Source organism: Lepisosteus platostomus, chromosome 2 (assembly GCF_059453375.1).
Source record: "Lepisosteus platostomus isolate fLepPlt1 chromosome 2, fLepPlt1.hap1, whole genome shotgun sequence".
Taxonomy (NCBI): domain Eukaryota; kingdom Metazoa; phylum Chordata; class Actinopteri; order Semionotiformes; family Lepisosteidae; genus Lepisosteus; species Lepisosteus platostomus.
In genome coordinates, this window is record NC_142612.1 from 67,158,807 (window position 1) to 67,184,745 (window position 25,939).

General features: G+C 41.4%; 2 protein-coding genes and 1 long non-coding RNA gene across 4 annotated transcripts; 1 reads left to right on the forward strand and 2 right to left on the reverse strand.

The window, feature by feature from the left end:
• Positions 1–968: 968 nt before the first annotated feature.
• Positions 969–12,272, reverse strand: gpr160 (G protein-coupled receptor 160). Its single transcript, XM_088614450.1, has 3 exons — positions 12,015–12,272; positions 11,479–11,559; positions 969–3,329 (listed from the first exon to the last, which is right to left on the reverse strand). Exon 3 carries the CDS (start codon positions 3,273–3,275, stop codon positions 2,250–2,252), a length of 1,026 nt encoding a protein of 341 aa, XP_088470576.1. The 5' UTR covers positions 3,276–3,329; positions 11,479–11,559; positions 12,015–12,272; the 3' UTR covers positions 969–2,249.
• Positions 12,273–12,385: 113 nt separating this feature from the next.
• Positions 12,386–25,786, forward strand: nadkb (NAD kinase b). 2 transcript variants are annotated; one of them, XM_088614416.1, is made up of 12 exons: positions 12,386–12,527; positions 14,446–14,712; positions 15,759–15,842; positions 17,583–17,712; positions 18,268–18,376; positions 20,389–20,474; positions 20,959–21,061; positions 22,594–22,754; positions 23,217–23,316; positions 23,749–23,906; positions 24,166–24,248; positions 24,365–25,786. In XM_088614416.1, exons 2-12 carry the CDS (start codon positions 14,447–14,449, stop codon positions 24,522–24,524), a joined length of 1,440 nt encoding a protein of 479 aa, XP_088470542.1. In that variant the 5' UTR covers positions 12,386–12,527; position 14,446; the 3' UTR covers positions 24,525–25,786. The 2 variants fall into 2 exon arrangements, with proteins under 2 accessions (XP_088470542.1, XP_088470551.1); XM_088614425.1 differs by having other exon boundaries at positions 12,433–12,527; positions 14,400–14,712.
• On the reverse strand, positions 17,434–19,311 carry LOC148676854 (uncharacterized). The gene is made up of 2 exons (XR_015928766.1): positions 19,017–19,311; positions 17,434–18,261 (listed from the first exon to the last, which is right to left on the reverse strand). It is a non-coding gene; the product is annotated as an uncharacterized LOC148676854 (long non-coding RNA).
• Positions 25,787–25,939: the final 153 nt, after the last annotated feature.

Here is a 25,939-nt window from a genome sequence, read left to right on the forward strand (position 1 = left end):
TGTACTTTAATTGTGGTTTGAAATGTACTCATCAATGCCAATTCTTTTTAACTCCAATATAGAAAAAAAGCTTTGCAGTTCCCCTTTAAAAGCTAGATCTGCTCACTACTCAATCTAGGGTACAGGATTAAAGCAAACATTGGCTACCGAGAGACCCGTGCTCTGTAAAACATACTGGAGATATGGAACAGCAGATCATGGTCTGTGTTTGCACTCCACTGACATAAGACTTACAATCACAGTAGAATGTTTAAATGGCAGTGTTTGTACTTACAGTTTTCCAGTTTTGGGTTAATGATCTCTGGAATAAAAAAAACTATTATAGTCTACCACAGTATATTATAATAAGGTATAATTTCATCATTGAAGCATTTATTCCTAAATACACCAGAATTAATTAATGTACTGTACATGCCAGCTGTAGCCACAACATTGTAGGCATAGCAACAGTTCCATCAGTTTTTCATGTAGCTGATATTTTTACAGGCAAAAATAAGACACACTGGTTTCACTATGAATAAAAGGGAACTGGTTTTAAATGGGAACTGCAGTCCCAATTTCTCAGACTGGTTATTAAATTAATTGAGAGTATCACAAAAGTTTACGAATTTGGAATGAAACACAAAATTGTGAACTGTGTGAAAGTACTGGACTGTCACCATGGTGGTGCAAACCCCTGGTCTCACCACAGGTGAGTGAGTGAGAGTTCACTTTGCGCGAATTGCAATATGAAGAGGCCCTTCCTATGGTTTCAGTGTAGTTCAGAGTAGTACAAAGACATTCATCCATAATAAAAAAATTCAATTTCACTTATTTCAATGCATTTTGACAGCAATAGATTTGGTAAGTTTAGCTTTCAATGAGGATTGGCGAAAATGAATAAGGACGTTGGAAAGACCGATCTTCTATGAGGTGAGTATTTTCAAATGTCTATAATCAAGCTAAAATGTAACACAAAGAGACTTAGATTTTAACACAACAAACATTTTAATATTAAGTTTCATCATCAAGAACGATAGACAAAATTATTTGCAGTCCCTTCTCCCTTTTCCCAAGCAGATAATACCAGTAAGTTAATTCAAAACTTCTTCAGTAACATTAAAAACAAGTAAAGCATACTGTATAATACATTGTAATAAAAAAGTGAATCGTTAACAGATTACAGTTATTGTATTAAATTAAGACATTTCTGAGCAAAAGAGAACTTCTAAGACGGGGCTAATTTAACCTTGCACAAACTGATAAGCGACTAAAAGGCAGTTAAAGATCACGGGGCAAAGCATATTTTCGTTGGCCTCACAGAAATAAAGCACTAAAGAAATATGGGAAATGGAAAAAAAAGACTACGACTGCTTCCATAAATCTACACACCCACTGAAAGAATGGAATGCAGATATAAAGCAAAGAACAGTGCCTTGAAAAACACTCTTTCTAAATCATACTTCTCATCCCCCAAAAATCCCAATATAAGCAAGTCAAGTGCAGGTGAAGAGTATCACCCATCTGGGTGACACACAAGAGCACCTCAGCTCTTATGAAAAAGTGCTTGGGGATTTAAATACTCAGGACTTAACTGCTCATTGGAAGGACACAACCTCACAAATGTATTGAAATACCACTTGAATTAGAAATTTCTAGCAATAAATAGCAATTTTATGGTTTTATGCGTTACAAACTGAAGGCACAAATTCACATTAGGAAGGAGTAATGATTCTGACAAAGGCTGCTGCAAGGCCTGAGAGATTGCTGTGCACTTTCTGCCAAAAAGGTGCAGAGAACAGAATACAACAGCCCGCAGGATAGCAAATTTTCTCCCCACATTCTCTGAGCAACTGGTCTGTAATTGCACTAAAGCTAGTGATTAATATGTTTGGATGCTTTGGTATTAAATGCCAATGTTATGTAATCTAAGTGGTTTTATCCCACTCTTGCCGAATACTCTGCTACTCCAAATAACCACTCCCAATTTCCTGCCTTGTTGTGTTCTAATAGAGCATGCTTTAGTTACAGAAACCCAATTTCCGACTGTTGCTGGACTTACAAACAATAACCCGCCCTGTATAAGTAGCATAACCTTTTAAATTATTTGCAGGATGTGAAAACAGTCTCTGACATTATTTTCTTCTTTCTGGTTTCAATCAATGACCAGAATCCAACTTAGTAATAATTCTTTTTATCATTTAAAAAAAAAGTTTTTTTTCTGTCTGAGCATGCCTTATCAGACAGAGGTCAGGAGGAGACAGGATGCCTTAAGGAGTCTCAGCTTTTAAAGAGGTGCTCAGTTCAGCATCTGGAGCAATCTCACTGTCTCTTGGAAATGGGCTGGAATTCCAGCTGCAGAATCCATCAGCAAATGACAGGCTCTTCTGATCTTTAAACACCTGGTACTGGGACCAATAGACCCCACCGATGAGGAAACTGTTCAAAAAGCACAACCAAGGTACATTCATGTCCAAGTATGCAGGGATCTCGGCACCTAGCAAAACAATGACAACCTGTAAGCACACAAATGGGGTCCAGGTACTAAGGAAACACACAGTCACCTTGCCCAGAACATGCTTCTTAGACTGTCTAACTCCACGGGCCATGGTTTCAGGTAAATCTGAGACGGGTTGTCCTGTCCAGATCACATCTTTTACAGTCTTGTAGGAGATGACAAATTCAGGCAGACAATAAACCAGGATGCAGCATAGAAGCACAAGGAGGCCCAAAGAGAGAGAGAAGCACTGCGTGCTGGTGGAGATGAAGCACTCGTACAGCAGAAGGTGGAAACTGTCATCAACCTCAGGATAGAAGACTGAAGCACAAAAGACGTACAGTAGGGCCAAAATCCAAACAACGAAGACGGCCACTCCGTATGCTAGTTTCCAGGCCCAGTGTGTCTGACCGGGGCGGGGCAGAGTCCAGTAGTAGTCCAGTCCTGCGAGGATGAAGACGGGCCAGTGCAGGATGCCATAGGTGTAGCAGGCGATTTGCACCAGGAGACAAATGTGATACTTGGTTAAACGGAATCCCAGGAAGCAGAAGTCCTCCAAGCAGTAAATGAGAGAGAACAAGAGAAAGAGCAGGGTGTCGATCACGGTCAGGGAAACGCAGAAGAAACCCAGGAAGCTTCTGCTCATGTGCTGTTTCTGCAGCCCCACAATAGCCCAGTTCAGAAGACTTTTCCCCCCCAGGACCAGCAGCAAAGACGAAATGGGGTTCACCATCGTGTCGGTGTGCTCCTGCTGCCACTGCGGCTCCCCTGAGCAGTTCTGACACGGCAGGACAGCCATGAAGAAGTCCGGAGATCACAGGTCAAAGGTCACGGGAAACATGCCAGGACACAGCTGCAAAGAGAAACAAAATCAGTCCTGGATTCCCTTTTTAAAGAGGTCATTGGAAATAGTGGCGTTCCTGCCCATATGTTCTGGGAGGATCCTGCATTAGGCTGTTTCTGGAAATGTGCCTACTATGACGTTTCCTTCTTCGTCAAGTCTCCCTGATTAACATCTATCTTCAGGTTTTATTAAATCTGTGATTACACTGGGATCCCATGTCAATCAAAATGGACCCATAGATTTGAAAACCCTTTAAAAACCTTCTTATGAGGATCTGAAACAACTGAACTTAAACTTGGCAGACTATCAATAACATTTTGAGACGTGGCCCATAATGCAAAGTGCTCAAAAGTGATTTGAATGATCTCTAAACCACAAAGAAATAATTATGGTTATTATGTGAAAATGTGTTTCCTGTGTAAGGCCAGACAATCAATAGATTCATGCTTAGGGTTCATGCTTAAACCAGTCTGGCAACCTGACCACCATTTAACACTGAAAAATTCAACTGCCCCAGTAATAGAAACCATTACAATGACTGACTTGAGGCATGATACCTTCACGCAAAAAACTTGTTTCAGACTCATACCTCATGTGTACAGCAACACTTCTTACACCCGCAGTGTTTCCTTACAAGCTTGGGGAAACTTGTCCCATACAGTCTTCATCGTAGGCATCATTCTCATTCTATAGTCTCCTTAGGTTACTATAAACTGCCAACAGCTATATCGCCCTGCAGCTCACAACTGGCAGCCCACTGAGGCTCAGCAGGTGTGAGCCTGGTCAGGACCTGGAGGGGAGACCTCCTGGGAAAGCTAAAGTTGCTGCTAGAAGTGTAAGTGAGGCCAGCAGGGGGCGCTCACCCTGCAGTCTGTGTGGGTCCTAATGACCCATTATAATGATGGGAACACTATACCGGAAAAAGGTGCCGTCCTTCAGATGAGACACAAACCAAGGTCCTGACTTTCTGTGGTCATTAAAAATCCCAGGGTTTTTCTCAAAAAGAGTAGGGGTATTACCCCAGTCCTGGTCAAATTTCCAATTGGCCTTCACCAATCATGGCCTCCTATGATTTGCAAATTCTGTTCTGTCCTCCTTATCCTCTTTCTCTTCCTCTGACCCTCTAGAGGACAAAATACAGTTACTTGACAATGCTCTTTTATCTACCCTCGACACCCTTGCTCCTCTAAAAACTCGAACCATCTCCTTCTCTCGCCCTGCCCCCTGGTACAATGACCATCTGCGATCCATGAAGGCAGCCTCTCGCAAACTTGAGCGTAGGTGGCGTCTTTCCAGCCTAAATGTACATTATCAGGCCTGGAGAGATTACTTATCTGATTATAAGGTAACTATAGAGTCTGCTAGATCCACCTACTTCTCTCACATCATTGAAAATCACCAAAACAACCCCAGGCATCTTTTCTCCATAATCAACAGACTGCTCAAGCCAAACTGCCCTACCACATTACCTGCCTCATCACAACTTTGCAACACATTCTTAGATTTCTTTAGTTCAAAGATTGACAACATCCGGCATCACATTCTCTCCACTACGGATATCATTTCCATACCTCCTCCCTCCTCATCCAACTTCTCTGGTTCCCGTCTCTCCTGCTTCTCTATTCTTGACTCAGCATCCCTAAACAAACTAGTTACGCGCATGAAACCCACCACATCTATTTTAGATCCCATTCCCACCACTTTATTCCAGTCCTGTTTCTCTTCTCTCTGTCCCATTGTCCTCAATATTATACATGAATCCTTGAGCACTGGCGTTGTACCAACGGTCCTCAAAACTGCTGCCATTACCCCCGTGCCAAAGAAGCCTAACATGGCTCTCGACAATCTTAACAACTTTCGCCCCATCTCCAACTTACCCTTTCTCTCTAAAATTCTAGAACGTGCTGTCACACTTCAGTTACATAACCACCTCATGACAAACAACCTTTTCGAACCCCTCCAATCTGGCTTCCGTCAACTTCACAGCACAGAAACCGCCCTGGTCAAAGTCACCAACGATCTCCTAATAGCTTCTGATTCTGGTTCTGTTTCCATACTCATCCTTCTTGATCTCAGTGCTACCTTTGACACTGTTGACCATAACATCTTACTTTCTCATCTCGAGACTGTGTTTGGAGTTTCTGACACTGCCCTCAAATGGTTTAAATCTTACCTCACTGATCGCTGTCACTTTGTCTCTTTCAATGGGTACAGGTCTGAAATTGGTCTTGTCAAGTCTGGTGTCCCCCAGGGCTCAATACTGGGCCCCTTGCTCTTCAGCATTTACATGTTCCCACTTGGTCAGCTTTTAAGATCACATGGCCTCAGCTTTCATTTTTACGCTGACGATACTCAAATATACATCCATACCAAACCTGACACTGATGTGGCTGTCTCTATTCTATCTAATTGCATCTCTGACATAAAAATTTGGATGACTCAAAACTTCCTTCATCTTAACTGCGACAAGACTGAAGTCATGCTTATTGGCACCCCCCATCAACTTCATAAAGCCAGTCCTGTAACCCTATCTGTAGATGGTTCTATACTTGAGCTTCAATCAAAATTGAAAAACCTTGGGGTTATATTCGATTCTGGCTTAACATTCGACCCACATGTACAGCATACTGTCAAAACATCTTTTTTTCACCTTAGAAATATTGCAAGACTACGCCCTGTGCTATCATTAACTGTGGCTGAAAAGCTGATCAACATATTTGTATTCTCTCGAATTGACTACTGCAATGCTCTAATCGCTGGGGTATCTAAATCTACTCTGAACAAACTGCAGTATGTCCAAAATTCAGCAGCCAGAATCCTGACCAGGTCTAGTGCAAGTGTTCACATTACTCCTATCCTGGAGTCCTTGCACAGACGTCCGGTCAAATTCCGCGTAGACTTTAAAATCCTCATGCTCACCTATAAGGCTCTACATGGCTTGGCACCTCAATACCTGTCTGAACTATTATCGCCCTACTCCCCACCTCGCAACCTCCGCTCTTCAAATTCTGCCCTCCTTACTGTCCCCCAAGCCCGTCTACATTGTATGGGCGACAGGGCCTTCTCCTGCTATGCCCCCAAGCTCTGGAACTCTTTGCCCAAGGATATCAGAGAGTCACCTTCTCTAAACTCCTTCAAATCCAGACTCAAAACCCCTCTGCTCTTCTTAGTACCACCTTCCACGGTCTCCTCTATTGTTATTGTTGTACCGTTGTAATTGTAATTGTGTCTTATCTTGTGAATTCTTCTTATTTATTATTGTAGTCTTCTTATTTATTGTTATTGTCATCCTGTAAAGCGCTTTGAGAAGCCACCTTTAAAGGCGCTATATAAAATAAAGTTTATTATTATTATTATTATTATCATCATCATTCAGATGGGGCTGCACATTGGTGGTGGAGGGGGGAGACCACATTACCTGTAAAGTGGTTTGAATGCAGTGTCCAGAAAAGTCCTATAAAAGTGTAAGGAATTATTATTAATTATTATTATTACACTTAACTACTAGGCAGCTGCTTGGCAACCTCTAAAACTGCTTGTATTTGTCTGGTTTAGGGACTGACAACTGTAGTACCCCAGTCCAGGTTCCTACAGGTTGTAGGAGCACCTTTTAGTGAGCACCAGATTAAGAATTGGGAAACGGATGTGATTTAAAAATTCATATTCACTTACTTGGTTTTTATTTAAGACATTAAGATTCAACACAGGACAAAAACCAGTAACACTATGTAGCTTTGGAGGATGAGGGTTGCCTACCACGCTGTAGTTATTTGCATAGTAGATGTTATCGAGTGCAATTTACAATGTAAATCAAACATTCCCTGTTGTATTTATACACAGAAGTTTCTCTTCTGGAATGAAGTAAAGCCTGATTCCAGTGTGCTCATGCAAAAATGTCTACATCACGCAGTTGCCTGTTCCACCATGAAAGCTTGCTGAACTTTTCCTTCTCTTTGTCTGCAGGCTCCCAATCTTTTGTGCATGTGTGCGTGCGTGCGTTTGCTGTGCTTGACTGTTGCATTTTGAAAAATTGAATTTGTTTCAAAAACATGGCAAAATGAGGGCATAACAAGCACAATGCATGCTTGGATTGCTTCTGCTGCACCTCTGTCTACAGCTACTGCAGCTCAGCATGTTCGGAGGTGCACATCTACAACCGCTATCAGTATCTCCTGCAAACTAAAGCAGGAGAAAAAAAAAACTTGCAGTACAGGACAAGGGTTATTTCTGCTCATGTTAATGATGCCATAAAACAATTAACAGACAATTGACAGATTCTCCCATCCCTTTTCTAGCAGCTCTCAAAACCTCATAATTAACTGTATTGCACCAGGTCAAATCTTTTTCACTTCTCTGTGAAGGTTACTTATTTACTGACTATTACTAAACAAATGTTTCATGCTGTAATTCTCAGATTTAAAACACAAGACTTGGCACACACAGCAAACATAGAAACTGAGATCTAGCACTTGATTGTGAACAGTTAGATTTGTAAACCCCCACCCCACTGTAGCTTAGAAACTCACGTTAAAGAAACTCAAGTAGTGGGGAGCTGGATTTCTAATAAGTGTGCATGTTGCCACAAATCAAATTTTGCCCACAGAAGAACCTCTACTTAAAATCTAAAGTTTATTTACTACTAACAGGAGCTCTTATGAGACTTTTAACTGAACCAAATACAAATAAGTTTACCCCTGATTATACTAAAGCTCTTAAAGCTGTCAGTTCTGCTATTTTAACAATAAACAAAACCTGAAATTGGAAATCCTTTATTAAGTTACTTTAAATTCAGGCAGATTTTCTGATCACGATTATAAAAACTGGTATCCTGTCCAGGGTGTACCCTGCCTTGTACCTACTAGATAGGCTCTGGCTTCCCTACAACCCAGACTGGATGAGGTGATTGGAAAATGGGTGGATCAGTGGTGGTGGTATAAAAATGTTGTTTTGCATTTAATGAGTTCTGTTTAATATATAGTGTTATTCTGGTTTCTTTGAAAGGCTTTGATGAGATTGCGGACTGTATAGAATTCATCATCTGTCTAGGTGTGGATGGAATATTTCTGTAGGCCTCCTCTGGATTGATGGTTAATTGATTATTCATGTCTGGTCATGATACATTCACCGCATACATTCAGTCAAATTATACATTCCAATGACTTTGACTTCTGCAATAAGCACTAAGTTATCTCATTAGTGAGAATGTTGAGTGGGCACAGATGAAGAGGTGACTTTACCTACTGCATGTTAAGCAAGGTGAAAAACAAGAAAGGAAACCACAGAAAGGAATCAATATGCCCCCTTATCAAGAGAACACCTTTGTGCCATTAGGTGGAAGCTCGGCTAAGCCACACACTGCTCCTCGCCATCTAAGTTGTTCACAGCCAGCAAATTGTAACCTGGCAAGAAGTTATAGTTGAGCAGAGTCTGTCAATGATAAGCCTCAATCTGGAAAACCAAGAGTCACTACACCTCCAAAACACCAGATGGGAAGTTAAATTGCCACTGGCTGGCCAGGGGTGTGCAGCAGCTACAGAACCCCACTTGTAATGATTGATGGCAACCTGACTGCATGGTGCTACATTGAACCTGGGACTTTCTGCGTTTCCTGTGGCCACATCCTGACAAGACTGCAGTCCAGCAGGTTGACATACTCATGGTACTTGTGTAACCCACTTCCTTGTGAGAATGTGACAATTATACTGTAGAAATCCTACTTACCAGACTAGAGTCCTATTTTCAGTCATTTAGGACTCAGAGACTAATAAACAGGCACATGCTTGTCCAAGCTCCAAGAGAGGAATGCAACAAAACGTGCTTTATCTTGTCATTAGAAACATGTGCAAACGGGTGCAAAGCTTGTGTCACAGACGCACAGTTTCTATTGCTTCCAGCAGTGGCCACACACTCTTACATGGCAGACCCCTGCGGATGATAAATGCTAATCTCTTTAATACATTTACCATGTCATTTACCTATTTAATAAAAAATGCATGTCAGTGCACCTGCTATAAAAGTCATTTTCCTGAAACTGGGGAGTATACCTATTCAAACAGAAACGTAATTTAGGCCTACTGATACTGTAGGATTTCTCTGAAAAGGTAAAACTGTAACATCATTATGCACTGTAATGGCATAAAAATAAATCATTTAAAAAAAAAAGCTTAGTAGTTTGTGAATCATCACCAATAATTATCTATGTAATTTATGCAAACAGAATTTTTCCGTCTGACCGTATGAAGATGAAGTGCTGTTGGATCCACATCATATCAAGAATCAATAGCTTTTTCAGTCCATCCATCTCCTAACTGGTTTATTCCATACTGGGAGGTGAGGCCGTCGAAGCCTCTCCTGCTAAGTAATGGGAGCAAGACAGGATCCACCCTGGACAGGACTCCAGACACACACTCACACCAGGGCAATGTTTTTCCCGAAAGCCAATTAACCTACAAGTCTTTGGACTGTGAGAGGAATCCAGAGCAACTGGAGTAAACCCAAGTGAATGCGAGAGAATATGCAAACTCCACGCAGATAGCACCCAAAGTCCAGAATTTCAATCAGCCATATTTCAATCCAGACTTCAGGAAATGTCATTTAGGTTTTGTCTTCATTCTCAAACTCTTACTCTCTTGATTACTTGAACTATCTGACAATCTTGACGACAAGGGTGGAAACTCTCAGCTGAAAACTAAGGCTTTCTTCCCCCAGTATTTAAAAACGAATGTGAGGGGGGCTGAATAAGTAAAAAAGATGCACAAAGAAAATAAAAATCACCAAAGTTATGGAATGTTGGCATTGTATTGCATTCAATATCAGGTTGCTTTGAGATTCTCCCAAACAATAGGCCTACCACCTTTATTACAAAAAAAAAACCCTCTGCGTTGTGCATCTTCCACAAATACTTGAAGAAAAAAAACACTCTCTTGACTAACTCATCACACTCCCACATGTTAAGGAGTAAACTATCTCTGGCGTTTCAACAGGTAAGTGAATGTCGACTGCAGAGGAGGAAAATCTTTTCAGATTTTAAAACAAACTTATCTGGAGCTTCTACCATCAGCTGACAGCTGTGGGTCTATTTACACAGTTGCCATATTATGTTCATTTAATCAACTGTCTGAAATTAAGGAGAAAAAATGAGTTGCCATTTAGGAAATTGCATGCCTTATAAATGTAATAATAACAAAAAATAAAAAATGCACAATTTCCAGAATTAAAAAGACCAAAACCCTCGTAATCATCTATTTTTGCAAATCACTTCTCATACTTTTATTATAATAAAACCCGTCACCTACTCAGATGAATCATGTTTTTTTTCTTAATTCAGAGCAAGTTTGTTCATCCAATTGTATGGTTTAATAATTTCAAAGAATACATTTAAAAACAATAGATGTTCCCTGTAACCCCCATTTAAAAGGTTTGTTATGTTGTAATGATTATAATCAAAAAGTTCTCCCACCCACTGCTGAATCATAAACCCATTTTCATTCTTTCATTTCCCTGAAAAAAATAGGTCTTTATTTAAAAGTTATAAATGGCTTAACACGAGCGGACAAATGTGTTTAAGGTCAAGTATTATCGAATATCGTAAACACAGGAACAAACGAGTTTTGCATTTTGTAAGCGATCTTTATTCTAAACTAATGACATTTAAATACGCTCAATAGACATTTTTAGAAGTTAACAACGCTTTTTGAATTGGGAGAATCTCCTAATGCGCTTTATGAGTAGACCACAAAGCCGTAAACCACTTGCAAACATACAGTTTATTTACACTCTTTGGTCCTTAAAACGACCAGTTTAATAAGATCATATCTAGTCTGATTAGATCATTTCCAATACATATTAAACCCAAATACAAAAACACATTTCTGACTGCAAGGTAAACTACATTTCAACAAAAACAGCACCGATAACAACAACGCGCAACCTCCTGTCAGAAACTGAGAAAGCCTCCAAGCCGTCCACCTCCACTCAGGTAAGGTAAACAAAATCACTAAATTACAAACAGACGGTTTCGCTATCCTTGTATGGGTCATCGTCACACGACCCTGTAGTAACACGTACTAACAACCACAAAAAAAGACCAGAGGAAAAGAAAACACAAGACAAAATCGCCAAAACAGTGCAACTGTAAAATAAAGATACACTTTTTTACCTTGGACATTAAACATCGGCATAAACGTGATAGCGTCGCTTCTGCTTTTTCAAAATCCATCTACCGAACAGCCCCGGCATCCTATCGCATAGACAGATTTACTCGCGTTTATATCTATATAAAACATCCAAGGGAGGAGTCTTCGTGTGCAAGGAGGAGGAGGTTGGACGAAAATACAAAAGACGGCAATTTAAGAGTCTTGACGGCGGAATGAAAGCACGGTCGGTCCTTTTTCATCTCTGTGAAGAGCTCGGCTTTTTGTCTTGTTCAGCCAGCAGGGCATTCAAAAACAGGTTGTGTGTTTGTGTTGTGGGGAGAGTTGTTGACAGTTTGTTTAGACTAACATATGTTTAACAAAACATTAAAATCCCAGAGCCGATAATACAAAACCTGCTGGTTCTTAGCCTTTATTTGTACAGTGGGAAAGCACGCCAATGCAAATATCCCCACTTCAAACACCTGCACAGAAGACCATACTTGTCAGCGAAAACTACGACTAGAGGAGTTTTTGACACCTGCTTCACTTACGAACCAACCTTTTTTCCGGGTTAGATGCTGGGCGTTTCACCTCCCGGAAAATTGAAAAGTAAAAGAAGGGTTGTTGTTGTTGTGAGGGTTACAAAATTTCAGGTGGAAGAAGGAACGATTCGAGTAATGGGGCTGTGTTTTTTGCAGCCAGTTGTACTGAGTTTATTTTTACAATCGTTAAGTGAGGTTTCCTCTGAGTTGAAAGACGCACGGTGTGATGGCCCCACTATCCAACCGGTTTGGGGAACGATGTTATGGGCTTGAAAGCCATTCACTCGTCGTACCCAACCGACCATCTCCTACCCTCCCCCCATAACCGCCCATTGGAATTCCAGGCTGGTCTGTTGCAGTCAAGCGTTTGAGCCAATGGCGACTCGGCTGTTCATTCCGACAGCCAATCAGCAGCAGCCGTTGTGATCCCCGCCCACCCTGCCTCCCGTCTGGCTGTTCCTGCCGAGAGGCCCTATGGCTCTTCGCGCTGGGGTGGTAAAAGGAAACAACAGCGTGTGTCATTTTTAAAGGTACTTGGCGGCGTAGCGGCGCTGCCGTTTCGTTTTCTTTGTGGTAATTTTGATAATGCGGTATTAAACATGACAGACGTTTCAGGAGCGCGTCTCCCAGCCGTATTACGACGGTTTTTAAGCTTCCCCTGGGTCATCCGATGTGTATCTGTAATATTAAGCAGCCCATGCTGGTGTTCCTGGGTGGAAGTGAATGGCAGTTTCTTGTATTTTTCCTTGGTTAAATTTCGGTTCTGAAATTAGATGTCGCTCTGTCGTTGACGTTAGAACGAGGGCGTTTAATCTGCTTATCATAGTACTTAGTATTTCAAGACATTGGTAGGTTTACCTTTGAGTTTACGAGCTAAGCCATTTCAGCCGCCTGGGCTTCTGCTCTATACTAGAAATACGTTGCAAAAGGGTAACATACTGATGTATAGGAAAACACCATGATTGGGGATTTATCGATGGCAACAACGTTTTCTCATTTTCACTCATATTGCAGTTCTTTCATTGCCCTTCCTACACATACTGTAATGTCTTCCGCTGGACTGCTTAAACGACTGTTGGATATTTCAGGGGTATGACCACAAGCTGACTCCTGCAATGACGATTTCCTCACGAGAGTCTCAGCTTGCAGAACACCTTTGTGCAAAACGATATAAGAACTAGCCGGCACTTTCATATCATACCGGACTTTAAAATGTATTTATCTGAACGCTCTGTAAAACGTTCCTAATAAATTATTTAGCAAATAATTTGATTTTATTAATATATTACAGTACTGTAGAATTGAGCTGGAAGCACTGTTCAGACAGAAACGGCACGTTTTGGGAAATCAACATAGATAACATATTAAGGGGACACCTTCTTAAAATGTAGGATAGTTAAATAGCCCCTCGGGCATTCGGATAAGGAGTAAATACTAAGCAGATGCTACTGAACTAGTAATTGGTTCTCCTGTGCCCGGGTAGATTTTGCTCTCTTACCGTGTTCCTTCGCCGACAAGATGGTCGCTGTAAATTGATATAATTGTAAATCGGAAAGGAAAATGTTGACACATGAAATAAACAAAACAAGACTGTTGAAAAATAAAGGAAACTAATTTAACTGTGAAGGACTGCCGGCATAGCACAAAGAAGACGTTCAAAGTACAGAACGCCGACAACAAAGCTTCATTAAGACCGCAGATCTCTTTGGTCCCAAATGTACTCATTACAGTTTTTGTGTTGTGAACACTTTTGCTGATGCTAAAGTAACATTCTTGGTAAAGGTTGTTTACTTATAATAAAAACAAGCTCCAGTACAGGGAGAAGAGCATGATGCATATTACCACGCTGTTGTTGCTGTTTTGCAAAGTAGATGCATGAACTTTCCGACCTTTATATCATAACCCTTGTTTTCTATAAACACTTTTGCTACAATACATAATGTATGGGAAACATTGCCGAAACAGTACTAATACAATATCCCCTTGGGTGGAAAACGTCTGACTGGAGCCAGCAACCCCAACTATGCAACCAGAGGCCCGACTTCACTCATCACATGCACTGCCCCTAAAATCTTGGTATCACAGATGGCAGTTCTGCCCATAAAATGTTGCAGCCCATCAGAACGACATTCAAACGTCTCTTGAACGGTGCCTGTGAGAAACCCGCTTGGCCTGTTTCTTGGCCTGACTCTTCATCTAAGCATGAGAGTCCTAGTTGGGACCGAAAAAGGATCTAGCTGATTAATGGTAGGAAAGACTTGTCTGTAGGCGAAACACCCCACTGTAAGAGAGCTAGCTGTGTATAAAGTTAGTTATTGCCTAACCCCTTGTCTCCATTTCTCCATTTTTGCTTATTACGTAATTGGTGGTGTTGCTGGATTATTTGCTGGTCGTTATTTCAGCGCCGTACGTGAAAGCTCACTCCCCGCGTTCCTGACCCTCCTGCAGAATGGAAGCGCCCGAGGAGAGGGAGCACCAGCCGGCTGCCCGCCCCAGCCCCGGGAGAGAGGAGGCCGGCCCGGCCCGAGACGAGCCCGGCGGACCCCGCCGCCGGAGGGAGAGGCAGGGCAAGTCCCCCAGGAGACGGCGGGACCCGAAGAGGCCGCCCAGGAGGAGGGAGAGGCAGCCGTTGCCGGGGCAACCGGAGAACCCAGAGCCCCTGCCTGCCAAGGAGGAGGCCGCTGGCTCGTCTCCAAAGAGATGGGAGCGGTGCAGGTACTGTACTTCATTCTCGTTTTGGCGCTCGAAACGGCGCCGCCGTCCTGTCTTACAGCCTGCGGAGAATCTCTGCGACCTGAGCAGTTTTGTTTTTTTCAGAAGGAAAAAGTCAGTTCTAGTTTACGGCAACAGATGAGGACTTTAAGGATAGAAAACACAGTCATGACTTTTTTTTGTAAAACATACTGTATAATATTGTCATGGATGTCTTTTGTATACGAATCACAGAATATATATACAAGTCTTCAGATACTAAATACATTTGTCCATCCATCCATTTTCTAACCGCTTCAACCAGTTCAGGGCTGTGTGGGAACCAGAGCCTCTCCCAGCAAGCAGTAGGCGTAAGGCAGGGTACACCCTGGACTGGAAGCCAGTCCCTCAGAGGGAAAAATAAATTCATGTATAACCTAAACATAAGAACATATGAAAGATTACAATGAGAGAAGGCTTTGTGGCCCATTCTGATCACTTGGTTTCCCCTGTTGATTTAGTATCTGAGCATAGTGCTCATTCTGTGTGACTTCTTTTTATTTCTATAAGATGACGGCATCATGTGAAGTGTATATAGTTTTGCATACTTGTCATATTCACTCCCCTTGGAAAATTGGAAGTCCTTTCTGAGTGTACTGCAGTAAAGATAAGTACCGTAGGACAGCAGGGAGGGATAATAGTCCCATTTTTACCAACATTCAACAGTAGTCCAAAACGTGTTCAGTGCTGGTTTCCAGTTTTTGTTTCTGCGGAACTGTACTGTATGTTTCACACCATACCTACACAGGAGTCAGTTGGTAATGTGACTAGCGAGTAATCTGCACATGATGAACTGTTAAAGAGCTGCATGTTTTTCCTCCTGCGGAAACTGTGAGGAAACTAAACTTGACCTGTGCTTGTTCATTATATGGAACGGCCTGTGCAAGGACACATTTATATTATATATTTGCATATATATGTATTTTTTTCTCTTTTTTTACTAGTGGTGTATCTTGAGTTTCAAGCAAATTGATTTACATTTACATTTCTTTCTGTCCTGTTCCTTCCAGGAGAGGCCACTTTCTTCATGGACCATATCCAGCTACTCACTTCGGACCCAAAGCCTGTATCCTGCCCAACCCCACATCAGTCATGTAAGGCAATTTGCTACTCAGAACGTACACCACAGATTCCGGAATGAAAATATTTGAAACAATTTCATTTAATCATCACTTTTATATAGCACTTTTCATTCAAATTGATCCTGAAGTACTTCACACACAGGAAGGGACCCGTATCACCACTTCATCTATCTCTGAAGTGCTGGGTGGCAGCCATGCAACCATTTTATACCAGCAACCATATGAATGAAGAATGATTGTGTGCAGAACATCCTTCTTTGTCTCTAGGTTTGACAGCTGTTTCACAATGGGACTCTTTCAAAACACCACAGAGACGTTAGTTTTTGTTGAGTTACCACAGCTTGCAGAAATAAACAGTTTTAATTTTTAAATTTAGGAAGGGAGCTTGTGTTAGTTCTAGAATTGCTGCATCTAGTTTTTTTCTTTTATATGCTCAAATTTTAAGATTGCGTAATGGAATTTTAAACATTGTTTCAAGATAAACTGAAGAGTTCCTTAAAATCTTAAGCAATTATTTCACAAGAAAACTACACAAAAATAATTTTCTCAAATATATACTGTACCTGTACATGAATAAGTGTCAATGTCTGACTGGAGTGAAAGAAAGAGTGTGATAATTAATACTAGCCTTTTGGGTTTTTTTTTGTGTTTTAAAAGTAATATGTGAAAGTGTATATATATGTAAGTAGTGTATTTTAAAATAATATGTAACAACATTTTATAGACCAAATAAAAGCAAATATATACATGTGTATTCCTGTGACAAGAAACGTGGGCCCTGACCTTGATTATATACAGTACAGTACTTTGTTATCAAAGATAAGAGAAAAGTTACAACACAGAGAATCTGATTGGCTCATTGAAGGGCTTTGGGATGAGGTACTGAGAATTCCAAAGGTTCTGCCATGTGTATGTCTCCAAAGAACTTCATATCGGCCCCAAATCCCCAGAGGTGTCAGCTTACTGTAGCTGTCCTGCGACTAAGCAATGCCAACTATCCAACAGGATATGGGACAAGGGTAATGTATTTTATATTCTGTAGTTTTCCAATTGAAGGGATGTCGATTTTAAATGGATATACATGCAGGCTTACAGCATGCTGTGGTATCTAACCAATTTGTTTGAATTTACTGGAATTTGGACCCTGGAACTGCTGAGTTTGCTTGCTCAGTTTTCTTCTAGTGGCCTCTGGCCTCATGATCAAATCTGTTGCAGATGTTTCTTACAGTAAAAAAGAATTCTCCCGATCAGAAAACAAATACGTTCGGCAGTGCTATTACAGCTGTGAACCCGTCACCTGCAACCTGGTGTTCAATAGCTTGTCAATGGCAGGACACACCAATCTGGAGAAGGATAGAAAGACAGAAGTGCAACCGAAATCGAAAGTGAATTTTATTCATGTTAGCCAAAAAAAACAATAAAAGAAGCTTGATTTTCTTGTTGCATTTTTTGCCCGATGGCGAGTAAAAACGAGTGAAATGCTGAAGACTTGTTAGGGGGACCCACTTTCCCCCTGAATGCAAAGCTTTATCTGCTGTAGGTTGGAAAGAAATCAACCAAGTGTTCTCTCTCGTGCATAAGAGATAAATTAGAAGAGCTGGCATTAAATTTCAGAACGAGTTTTTAATTCAATGGGGGGGGGGAGGCAAACATACACTCCCCGAACACCTGAAAGGACTATGAATATGGGCAAATTTTCATTTTAACCTGGTGTTGAGGATACTGACCTGCAGACAATCTTTGCCATCCCAGGCACATCCAGGATCCGGCAAGCCAGCGCCTGACTTGGAACAAGCCCCCCGTCAACATCCTTGTCATGAAAAAGATCCGGGATGACAGCTTGCGAGAGCCCTTTAAACAGCTCTGCAGGTTCCTGATCGAGGTACTGGCACTCACTCTGGTTAGAGCACTAAAAGGAAACTTGCACAGTGTTCCTGGCATATTTACTTGGGAGACAATTTCCACAGCATAGCTTAATTTATAATCAAATTATAGATCATTTATACTTGATTTATATTTTGGATTAGATACATGCAATGTTTTAGAGATAATAATCATAGTACATCCTATTTAGACTTGTACAGGGCGTGTCTGGGACAGCACGGTCGCACACTGGTTAGCATTGCTGCCTCGCAGAGCTGGAGCCCTGGGTTCAATTCTGGACGTGTGTCCCCCATCCAGGGTGCATCCGACATTGTACCTGTTGCTTGTCAAGGTAGACTATGGCTCCCCTGCCATCCTGAATTGGAAGAAGTGGTTAGAAAATGGATGGCTGGATAGAGAGTTCGCATAGAAAATGAGCCCTGCGAAGCCTAGCCGTACTGATTCAATCAGTTCACGGCCTTGCCAGTCATTCCTCATGGGATTTGCTCTCCCGGCTTTTCTCTTCCAGTGTTAGCACCTCAGTCCCTCGTGCACGTCTCTCTTTCTCCTGTAGGAAAAGCAGCTGGTGGTTTATGTGGAGAAGAAAGTGACAGAGGACTCTGCTCTGTCTAAGGACGAGGCTTTCGGCACTATCCAAAACCAGCTGTGCACTTTCAGAGAAGGTAACAGAACCAGTGCTGTACCATGGTCCACACTGTTGAACCTTTTTAATATCAAGGTCTGTCATCAGCAATTAATACTAGCTAAGAAAAAAACGTGCTATATATTTCAATCAGCCACTTCTTGAAAATACTGCTTACATGAAGCAGTTACAGGTTTTGGATGTGTTTATATTTTTGTTAATACAGAGTGCATGTAAAATTACCTGGCCTGTTCAAAGAACTGTACTGGAGCAGTGAATGTGATACACATGGCATGGGCGATGACAGTGCGCACCATTGGGCACTAACGCTGCCAGCTTCCTCCAGAGGACACCTGGTCTGATTCAAGTGTGTAAAATCTGGCAAACCATGATTTTACTCTGGGGAAATGTGTTCTCCTGGTCCCATGGTTAGTTTTCATGCAGTACGTAGAGCTCACTACCTTTAGAAATGCCATATTCTGTATATACTGTGTATATCACGATGTAATAACAGTGTTTATGACAATTTTAGAATCGATTTAGACAAAGAAATTCTGCATTAGAACCTTATCCTCCTTTCCCTTCCTATAAAGAGCAGCTGCCCTATTTTCCACTTCGAATTTGAATTATTGGAAATCTGGTGCAAAACACATTAGATCCTTGTACAATGAACTCCTTACTCAGTGATGTATCATGGAGGCCTTCAGCTCTGCAACGTTGCACACCAGTCCCAAAGCTCTCTTCTCTCAGCGCAGCAGCCAGAGCCACATAAAGAAGCCTTCTGTGTGTAGCAGAGTTTGTGCGATGCATTGGTCACTAGGGCAGTAAATTATCCATGCGGAAATACCAGCTTTGGGCTGTGAAGAATAGGCAAATGTGGTCTCATAAATACCTGGGAGTAATATTCTGCTTTCAGAAGTTTGATCTCATTGGCTCATCTCAGGTCCTTAATTATTTTATGTTAAGTACAGTTTTGTTACTTTTAACTGAAGGGGCGTAGGTGTGTAAATATCTGTATTATAGTGAGAGAATTACAGTCGCACCCCTTATTTACACTTTTCAAAGTTCTCAAAAAAGTGCAAATTGCGGGAAAAGGTAATATTATAGACAAATATTCAATCACAAAACATTAAACATTACACATCTTTTGTGTAAGAGAGTTGAGAAGTAATATAAAATAAAAGCTTCATTTATAAATGAAAGAAAATACAATTGTCTTCACCACTATTGTGCAACAAATATTTTTTTTACCGTTTCCACAGCGCTTAATGTCTGAAAAAAATGTAGGTTCCAACTTTTGCTTCTCTTCTTCGCTGACTTCACATACTCTCTCTTCTTAGCCATTGGTCCACACTTCGCCACGTTATTCATTATACTCGCCCGATTCTTCACAATAGTGTTTAATGTAGAAATCGCTAATTCAACCCTCGTTCCCACGTGAGGATCCACCTCACATAATACAGATACTTTTTCCTTGAGGGAAATGGTCTTCCTTTCTTTCTTCCTCTCCATGTTAGGCTTTTAAAAAATATTCGATTAAAAAAACACACACAACGCACACAAAAACAGCCGTGTACAGCACAATGAAACTGTAGTGGAGGACGGCGGACACCTGAGGAGGCAATGTTTTGTTTGGAACTGGGGGAAAAAAATGGCGTACGTGGTCGGAAAACATAAATACCAGTAACGCAAAAAAAATGAAGAAAATACCGATATCGCAAATAGAAAATTCGACTGTAGATCAATCAATAAAACACTCATACCTAATTTAGACAACACATTATGCAGTAGGATTATTGTTGGGGGCTCATCTTCTAACACATCACAATGCTAATGTTGATAATGATTTTGCGAAGGTGCCATACACAATTAAAGCAAATCAATCGAAGCTTATCCAATCAGAGCATTGCCACTCGGGGAATAGGCCGGATATAGGAATGGGGAACAGTCCTCAAAACTGGTGGTGATATAAAAATGTTTTAATGCATTTAATGAGCGTTTTTGCATTTAATGGAGTTCTGTTTGATATCATTTTTTTCTGTTTTTTTAAAGGCTATGATGACATTTCAGATTGTATAGACTTGATCATCTGTCTTGGTGGAGATGGAACATTGCTGTATGCCTCCTCTTTATTTCAGGTACAACAGCCACCTCGTTATCTCATTAGAGGTAATAAGTATGCACACCTGGCTTTTTAAAGGTGTGTTTATTCAAAAGGATGACTGTAAACATTCTCAGTCTTTCAGTACAAGCGAACATCTTAGTTAAAGAAAGGAAATAATTCTTCACCCATACTAATGAAAACTGTGGTATACAGAAAACATTTGTATTGTATGGTTATTTCTATATCCAGGCTGCTAAAGTAAATAACCATGTTGGAACATGTTTAGCATGCTGTCTTCGTAATTAATCATAATGTCAGGTTAGCTCTTTTCAAAATCGAAACACCTCCGCAGTTTGCATGAGGCAAATTTCACTTCCCACAGACAATAGGGAACAGCTTTAAATAATGGCACAGAATGTCAGCTCATGACTACAAACTGATGCAATACACATTTCTGTGGTCAAAACTAAGAATTGTCCGGTAGAACCGTTGAAATCGCACACTGGCTCTCTCTACAGGGCAGTGTTCCTCCAGTCATGGCCTTCCATCTCGGATCTCTCGGCTTCCTCACACCCTTCAAATTCGAGTCTTACAAAACGGAAGTCACCAAGGTTTTTGAAGGTACAGCGGGGGGCATTGTGGTCTGTGATGTGAAGCAGGAGTTCTTATCTTTGGATATAAGTATTCAAATTGAACTGGTCTGGGCAGGAATTACAGGTTTTCAGTCAGTGCGCTCATAACGAAAGTAAAAGAACTGCATTCTGAAATATCCTGCTTCCTACCATTGTCTGTGTGAGTAGTAATATTACACGCAGGCATAATATAACACACCACGAGTTCTAGTGATCATGGATTATTCAGTGTCCCTAAATAACATAACACATCACTTTATTAGCCCTATAGAATTTCTTGCATTGGGAATTCGTCTTTTCGCATACCCCAGCTTGCTCTCCATGAGACACAGACACACAGACAGAGAGAGAAGCTTGGGGCCAAAGCACAGGGTCAGCCATTGTACGGCGCCCTTGGAGCAGTTGGGGTTAAGGGCCTTGCTCAGGGGCCCAACAGAGTAGGATTCCTCTGCCGGCTGAATCGGCAACCTTCTGGCCACAGGCGCAGATCCTTAGCCACAGAGCCGCGGTCTGTTTGATTACATCAGACCATTCCTGTGCAATTAGGCTTTGACCATTATTACAAGCCATACAAGCCATCATAAAACACATCTTTTTAGTTTTTCCTTTCTCTGATTGTCTAGATTAGATTACTCATTTTTATGAGCTCAAATTGTTTTTGTCATTCTTTCTAATTATACTTTTACTGTAAAGTACAATTGAAATACAAATACAGGTATAATATAAATACAGCTGCACGCTGTATTGTTGTGCATTTGATGAATACACTTTGATTTGATTTTGAGTTGATTTGAAGTGATGGTTCACAATGTTTTTTAAATGAAAGGCATCACAACATTACACACGTCCTTTGTGTAATCAGCATTGTTAGCTGTTACGTGTGGTTGTGCGTTCCATACTCCCACCTGCTGGACAGTTTCAGGAATGACAGAGAAAGCACCTGGAACAGTTTTGAAATTCCATTTACTACAGGTGCAATGACAGGAATCATAACTCATTTTACAGCTCAGTGTTTTTAGACTATCATACATATCTTTATTCTTCCTCTCCTAGTGAAAATTTTAAACTTGTCGTTTTTATTGTTGGAGTTCTGTATAACCTTGGGACTCAGCTGGTGAGGACCCTTGTTTTATAAGTTGATAGGTGACTGAATGACTGATGTTTGAGGGCTTTACCATACCCTAGATTTTTGTCTTCACCCATTCCTTAGTTTAAAAAATATCTGTAAGTCCAGCAGGTTTTATGAATACTAGCTGGAAGCTTACTTAGACTTAAAAACGACAAATTAACTCAGTACTCAGTTATAGAAACCCATATTACCTTGTTGACCCCTATGACCTCCACGAGCTCGAAATCCCTGATGATTTTCATGGCTGTGTGCAGTTTTTCATATATACCTTCATATTTCATATGTCATTCATATATACCTATTTATTTCAACATGCATTCAGGCGACACATTCTTCCTGACAGCCAAGATAAAAACAGTCATGTAGATCTCTTTGTGGTGACGATTCTGTAGGAAATGCAGCTATAATCCTGCGCAGCCGATTAAAGGTCAAGGTGGTGAAAGATATAGCTCGCGTGCAGCAGACGGGGCCGTGTTACAGAGTGGAGGAGAACGGGCTGGTTCCTCAGAGCCACATGGACAGTGAGGCTGGGAAAATCACTCTACAGTTACAGGTGAATAAGCACTTGGCAGAGGTCCCACCCAGCTGGGCTTAGGCAGAGGACCTACAGTGCGTAGGATTCTTCTCCATAAAGGATCTTCTTTTGTAAAAAAAAAAAAGTTATTTTTTAAATTTTGTATCTTTAATAATTCTCCAACATCAAGAGCTCTGCTTTAGTGTTCTTCTGACTCAGCAGTTCACCTGATCACATGATCTTTTTTCTGCTTTCATTTCCTAAAACATTAGCCCAGCTCAGAAACCACAGTAAATGTCATAAGGAGTTCCCACATAAAACAGGGAAATGCCCAAGATTCAAATAGTTTTCCCTCTGGTCCATTATAAATGCAGACACACCATTTTGACCTTCATTACATGTTCAGATTTAATTATGCTGTGACCTGTATTCTGTAGTGTTCTACAGAATCTTACTACCGTGTTGCTGTACCATTTATAACAGTGTCTCTGCTTTGCTAAGGTGCTGAATGAGGTGGTTGTAGACAGAGGCCCTTCTTCATACCTGTCCAATGTGGATCTATATCTGGATGGCAGGTTAATCACATCAGTCCAGGGGGATGGTGAGTTTCTACTGAGAGTGGAGAACTTTCATTTTATTTTCTTGTGCTGTTTGTTGAAATTTAAAAGGGATAATTTTACTGTATGTGAAAGTATGAACGTTTGTGTATGTGGTTAGGAATGAGTGTGGGCAGGATGCATGTGTTTGTGATTGTATGTGTGTGTGATTGTGAATGTGTTGTGTGAGAGTATGGGATTAGTGTGTGTGAGTATGTATGTGGGTATGAATGCATGTGTGTACAGTATGTGAATGTGTGTGTGTGGATATGAATGTATGGGTGTGTATGACTAATGGCCCATCTGGAATGTAGTCCTGTCTTGCTCCCTGTGTCTTGTGCTCACCACAGCTCTCTAGGGATCCAGGGATAAAGACTGTGCTGACAGTGGATGAGGAATTCTTTCAATACGGCCTTTTCTGTGCCCCTGTTGTGCAGGTGTCATCGTGTCCACCCCCACGGGTAGCACGGCCTACGCCGCGGCCGCCGGCGCTTCCATGATCCATCCCAACGTGCCGGCCATCATGGTCACACCCATCTGCCCGCACTCCCTCTCCTTCCGGCCCATCGTGGTGCCCGCCGGCGTGGAGCTCATGGTGAGCGACGGTCAGCTCCGTCGATCGAAACGTCTGTTCGGCCGTTACGAAAAAAGAAGCCACCTTCCTGGCGGGCATGCCGAGTAAATTAAACCAGTTCGAACCCCCCTGGTGTCTCTTTCTTGTCATCAGGTGAATCCGTTTCACAGCCTAGGGTTCAGCATTACTTGGAAGAGTTGTTCCATCTGCTGTAGCAGAGGAATTTCATGGTCAGTTAATGTGTTGGTCCGTAACACAGTCATTGTTTTCTTCTCTTCAGATAACGCTGTCCCCCGATGCCCGGAACACAGCCTGGGTTTCTTTTGACGGCAGAAAGAGACAGGAGATCCAGCATGGTGACAGGTACGGTATCTCTCAGAGGACAAAATTACACGTGTTATTTCCATTAGTTTAGATCTCACTTACCGTGAAAAGGGATGAATAGCTCTTTAATTCCCAACTTGGTTTTGTATTTATAGCATTAAAATAACTACGTCCTGCTACCCGGTCCCTTGCATTTGTTGCCACGACCTGGTGTACGACTGGTTCGAGAGCCTCGCTGAGTGCCTGCACTGGAACATCCGCAAGAAACAGACCAGGCTTACAGACGTCACCGACTCCTCTGACACAGAGAACTGACACAGTACGAGGATATGGGCGTCTTTGTCTGCCCCATATTGACGGAGTGTTTGTCACTATACTGTATGTCAAAAGTCATTTACCATCTCATGATGTTTCCCAATATGCTGCTTGCAAGATGTAGCCAAGTGTGCAGAATTTACACAGTATTATTATTGCTGCTCCTGCTTTCAGAGAGCCTTGTGTTTACCGAAACCAAAACAGATCCATTCCAGTGGGAAAGGAAAGAAAGCACCAGTCACACCCTGAACCCGCAAGAAATGCGGAATTCACCGATGCCAACGTTGTGTTTTCCATGTTTCTCCATAGTGGGGCGTACTGTACTGCGAAGAGCCCCCCCCAAAAAGTCATTTTTTTAAAAAGGCTCTCTTCACAGCAACGCATTTATAAATACAAGAACCAGCAGCTACAGAAATGGACAAATAACTATAATGCTTCAAGACAATGCTGGAGTTTTGAGTGATCGACCAAACATTCCATCTACTTAAACCAGATTCAGGCTAACGAAGGAGACACAAGTGATGGTTTCAGTACTTCAACGAGGGAGTTTAGACTTGATGTGTTACATACAATATTAAAGGACTTTTGAAGCACGTTAAATCCTAATATAATTAAACTATGTACGCTAAAAAGAATCTTTACTCCATTCAAGAAAAAAATCTATCAGTGTTAAAGCCGGTACAACAGTGACATAAATTAATTATATTTAGCTAAATTCACACTTGGAATTTTTTATCCCAAAGGTTCCCGTAGCACAAAGGGGACCCTCTTTGTCCACCCACAGCAGATCAGGCAGAGAAGTGAGAAATCGTTTCACCACTTGAACGAAGAGTGGGCTACTTTAGGATGGCCCGTGTATACAAGCACAGAACACTGGGGTTAACATCTCTACCATGGGCTGTATAATGACCAATAGTATCTCAGCTCTGCATCACATCTGAAGAATGTCTACAGTACAGTGTCCTCTGGTCATTTTATTGAGGGTATTGTTTTGGAAATTCTCATCCAGAGGGCAGAGCACCATCTGCTGGAGTACACCAGCACCACTGGCAGAATCATTGAATTTCTCATACAGCCCAGGCTGAACCTTGTGCAGCTTCCACCATCTGATGAGAGTGGTTACATTGCTGCCTGTTATTAATTGCTGTTTTAACTATTAATGACTATTCCTAAAATGAATGTTTACTATTGTGTGTATATATATATAAATTCTTGGATTTACCTTACTGTATATCAGCCAAACATTAAAAATGCTTGCTTTATTCTTGCCTTTCTGATTTTTTTTTTAATCCTTGTGAATTTAAAGCTTCCAGTCAAGTTCAATATTATATTTCTAGGCTTTACTCATGTCATGATTTGAGAGGGTGCTCACCTATGAAAATGTGCTGAATACATGAAAATTACATCAAAAATGA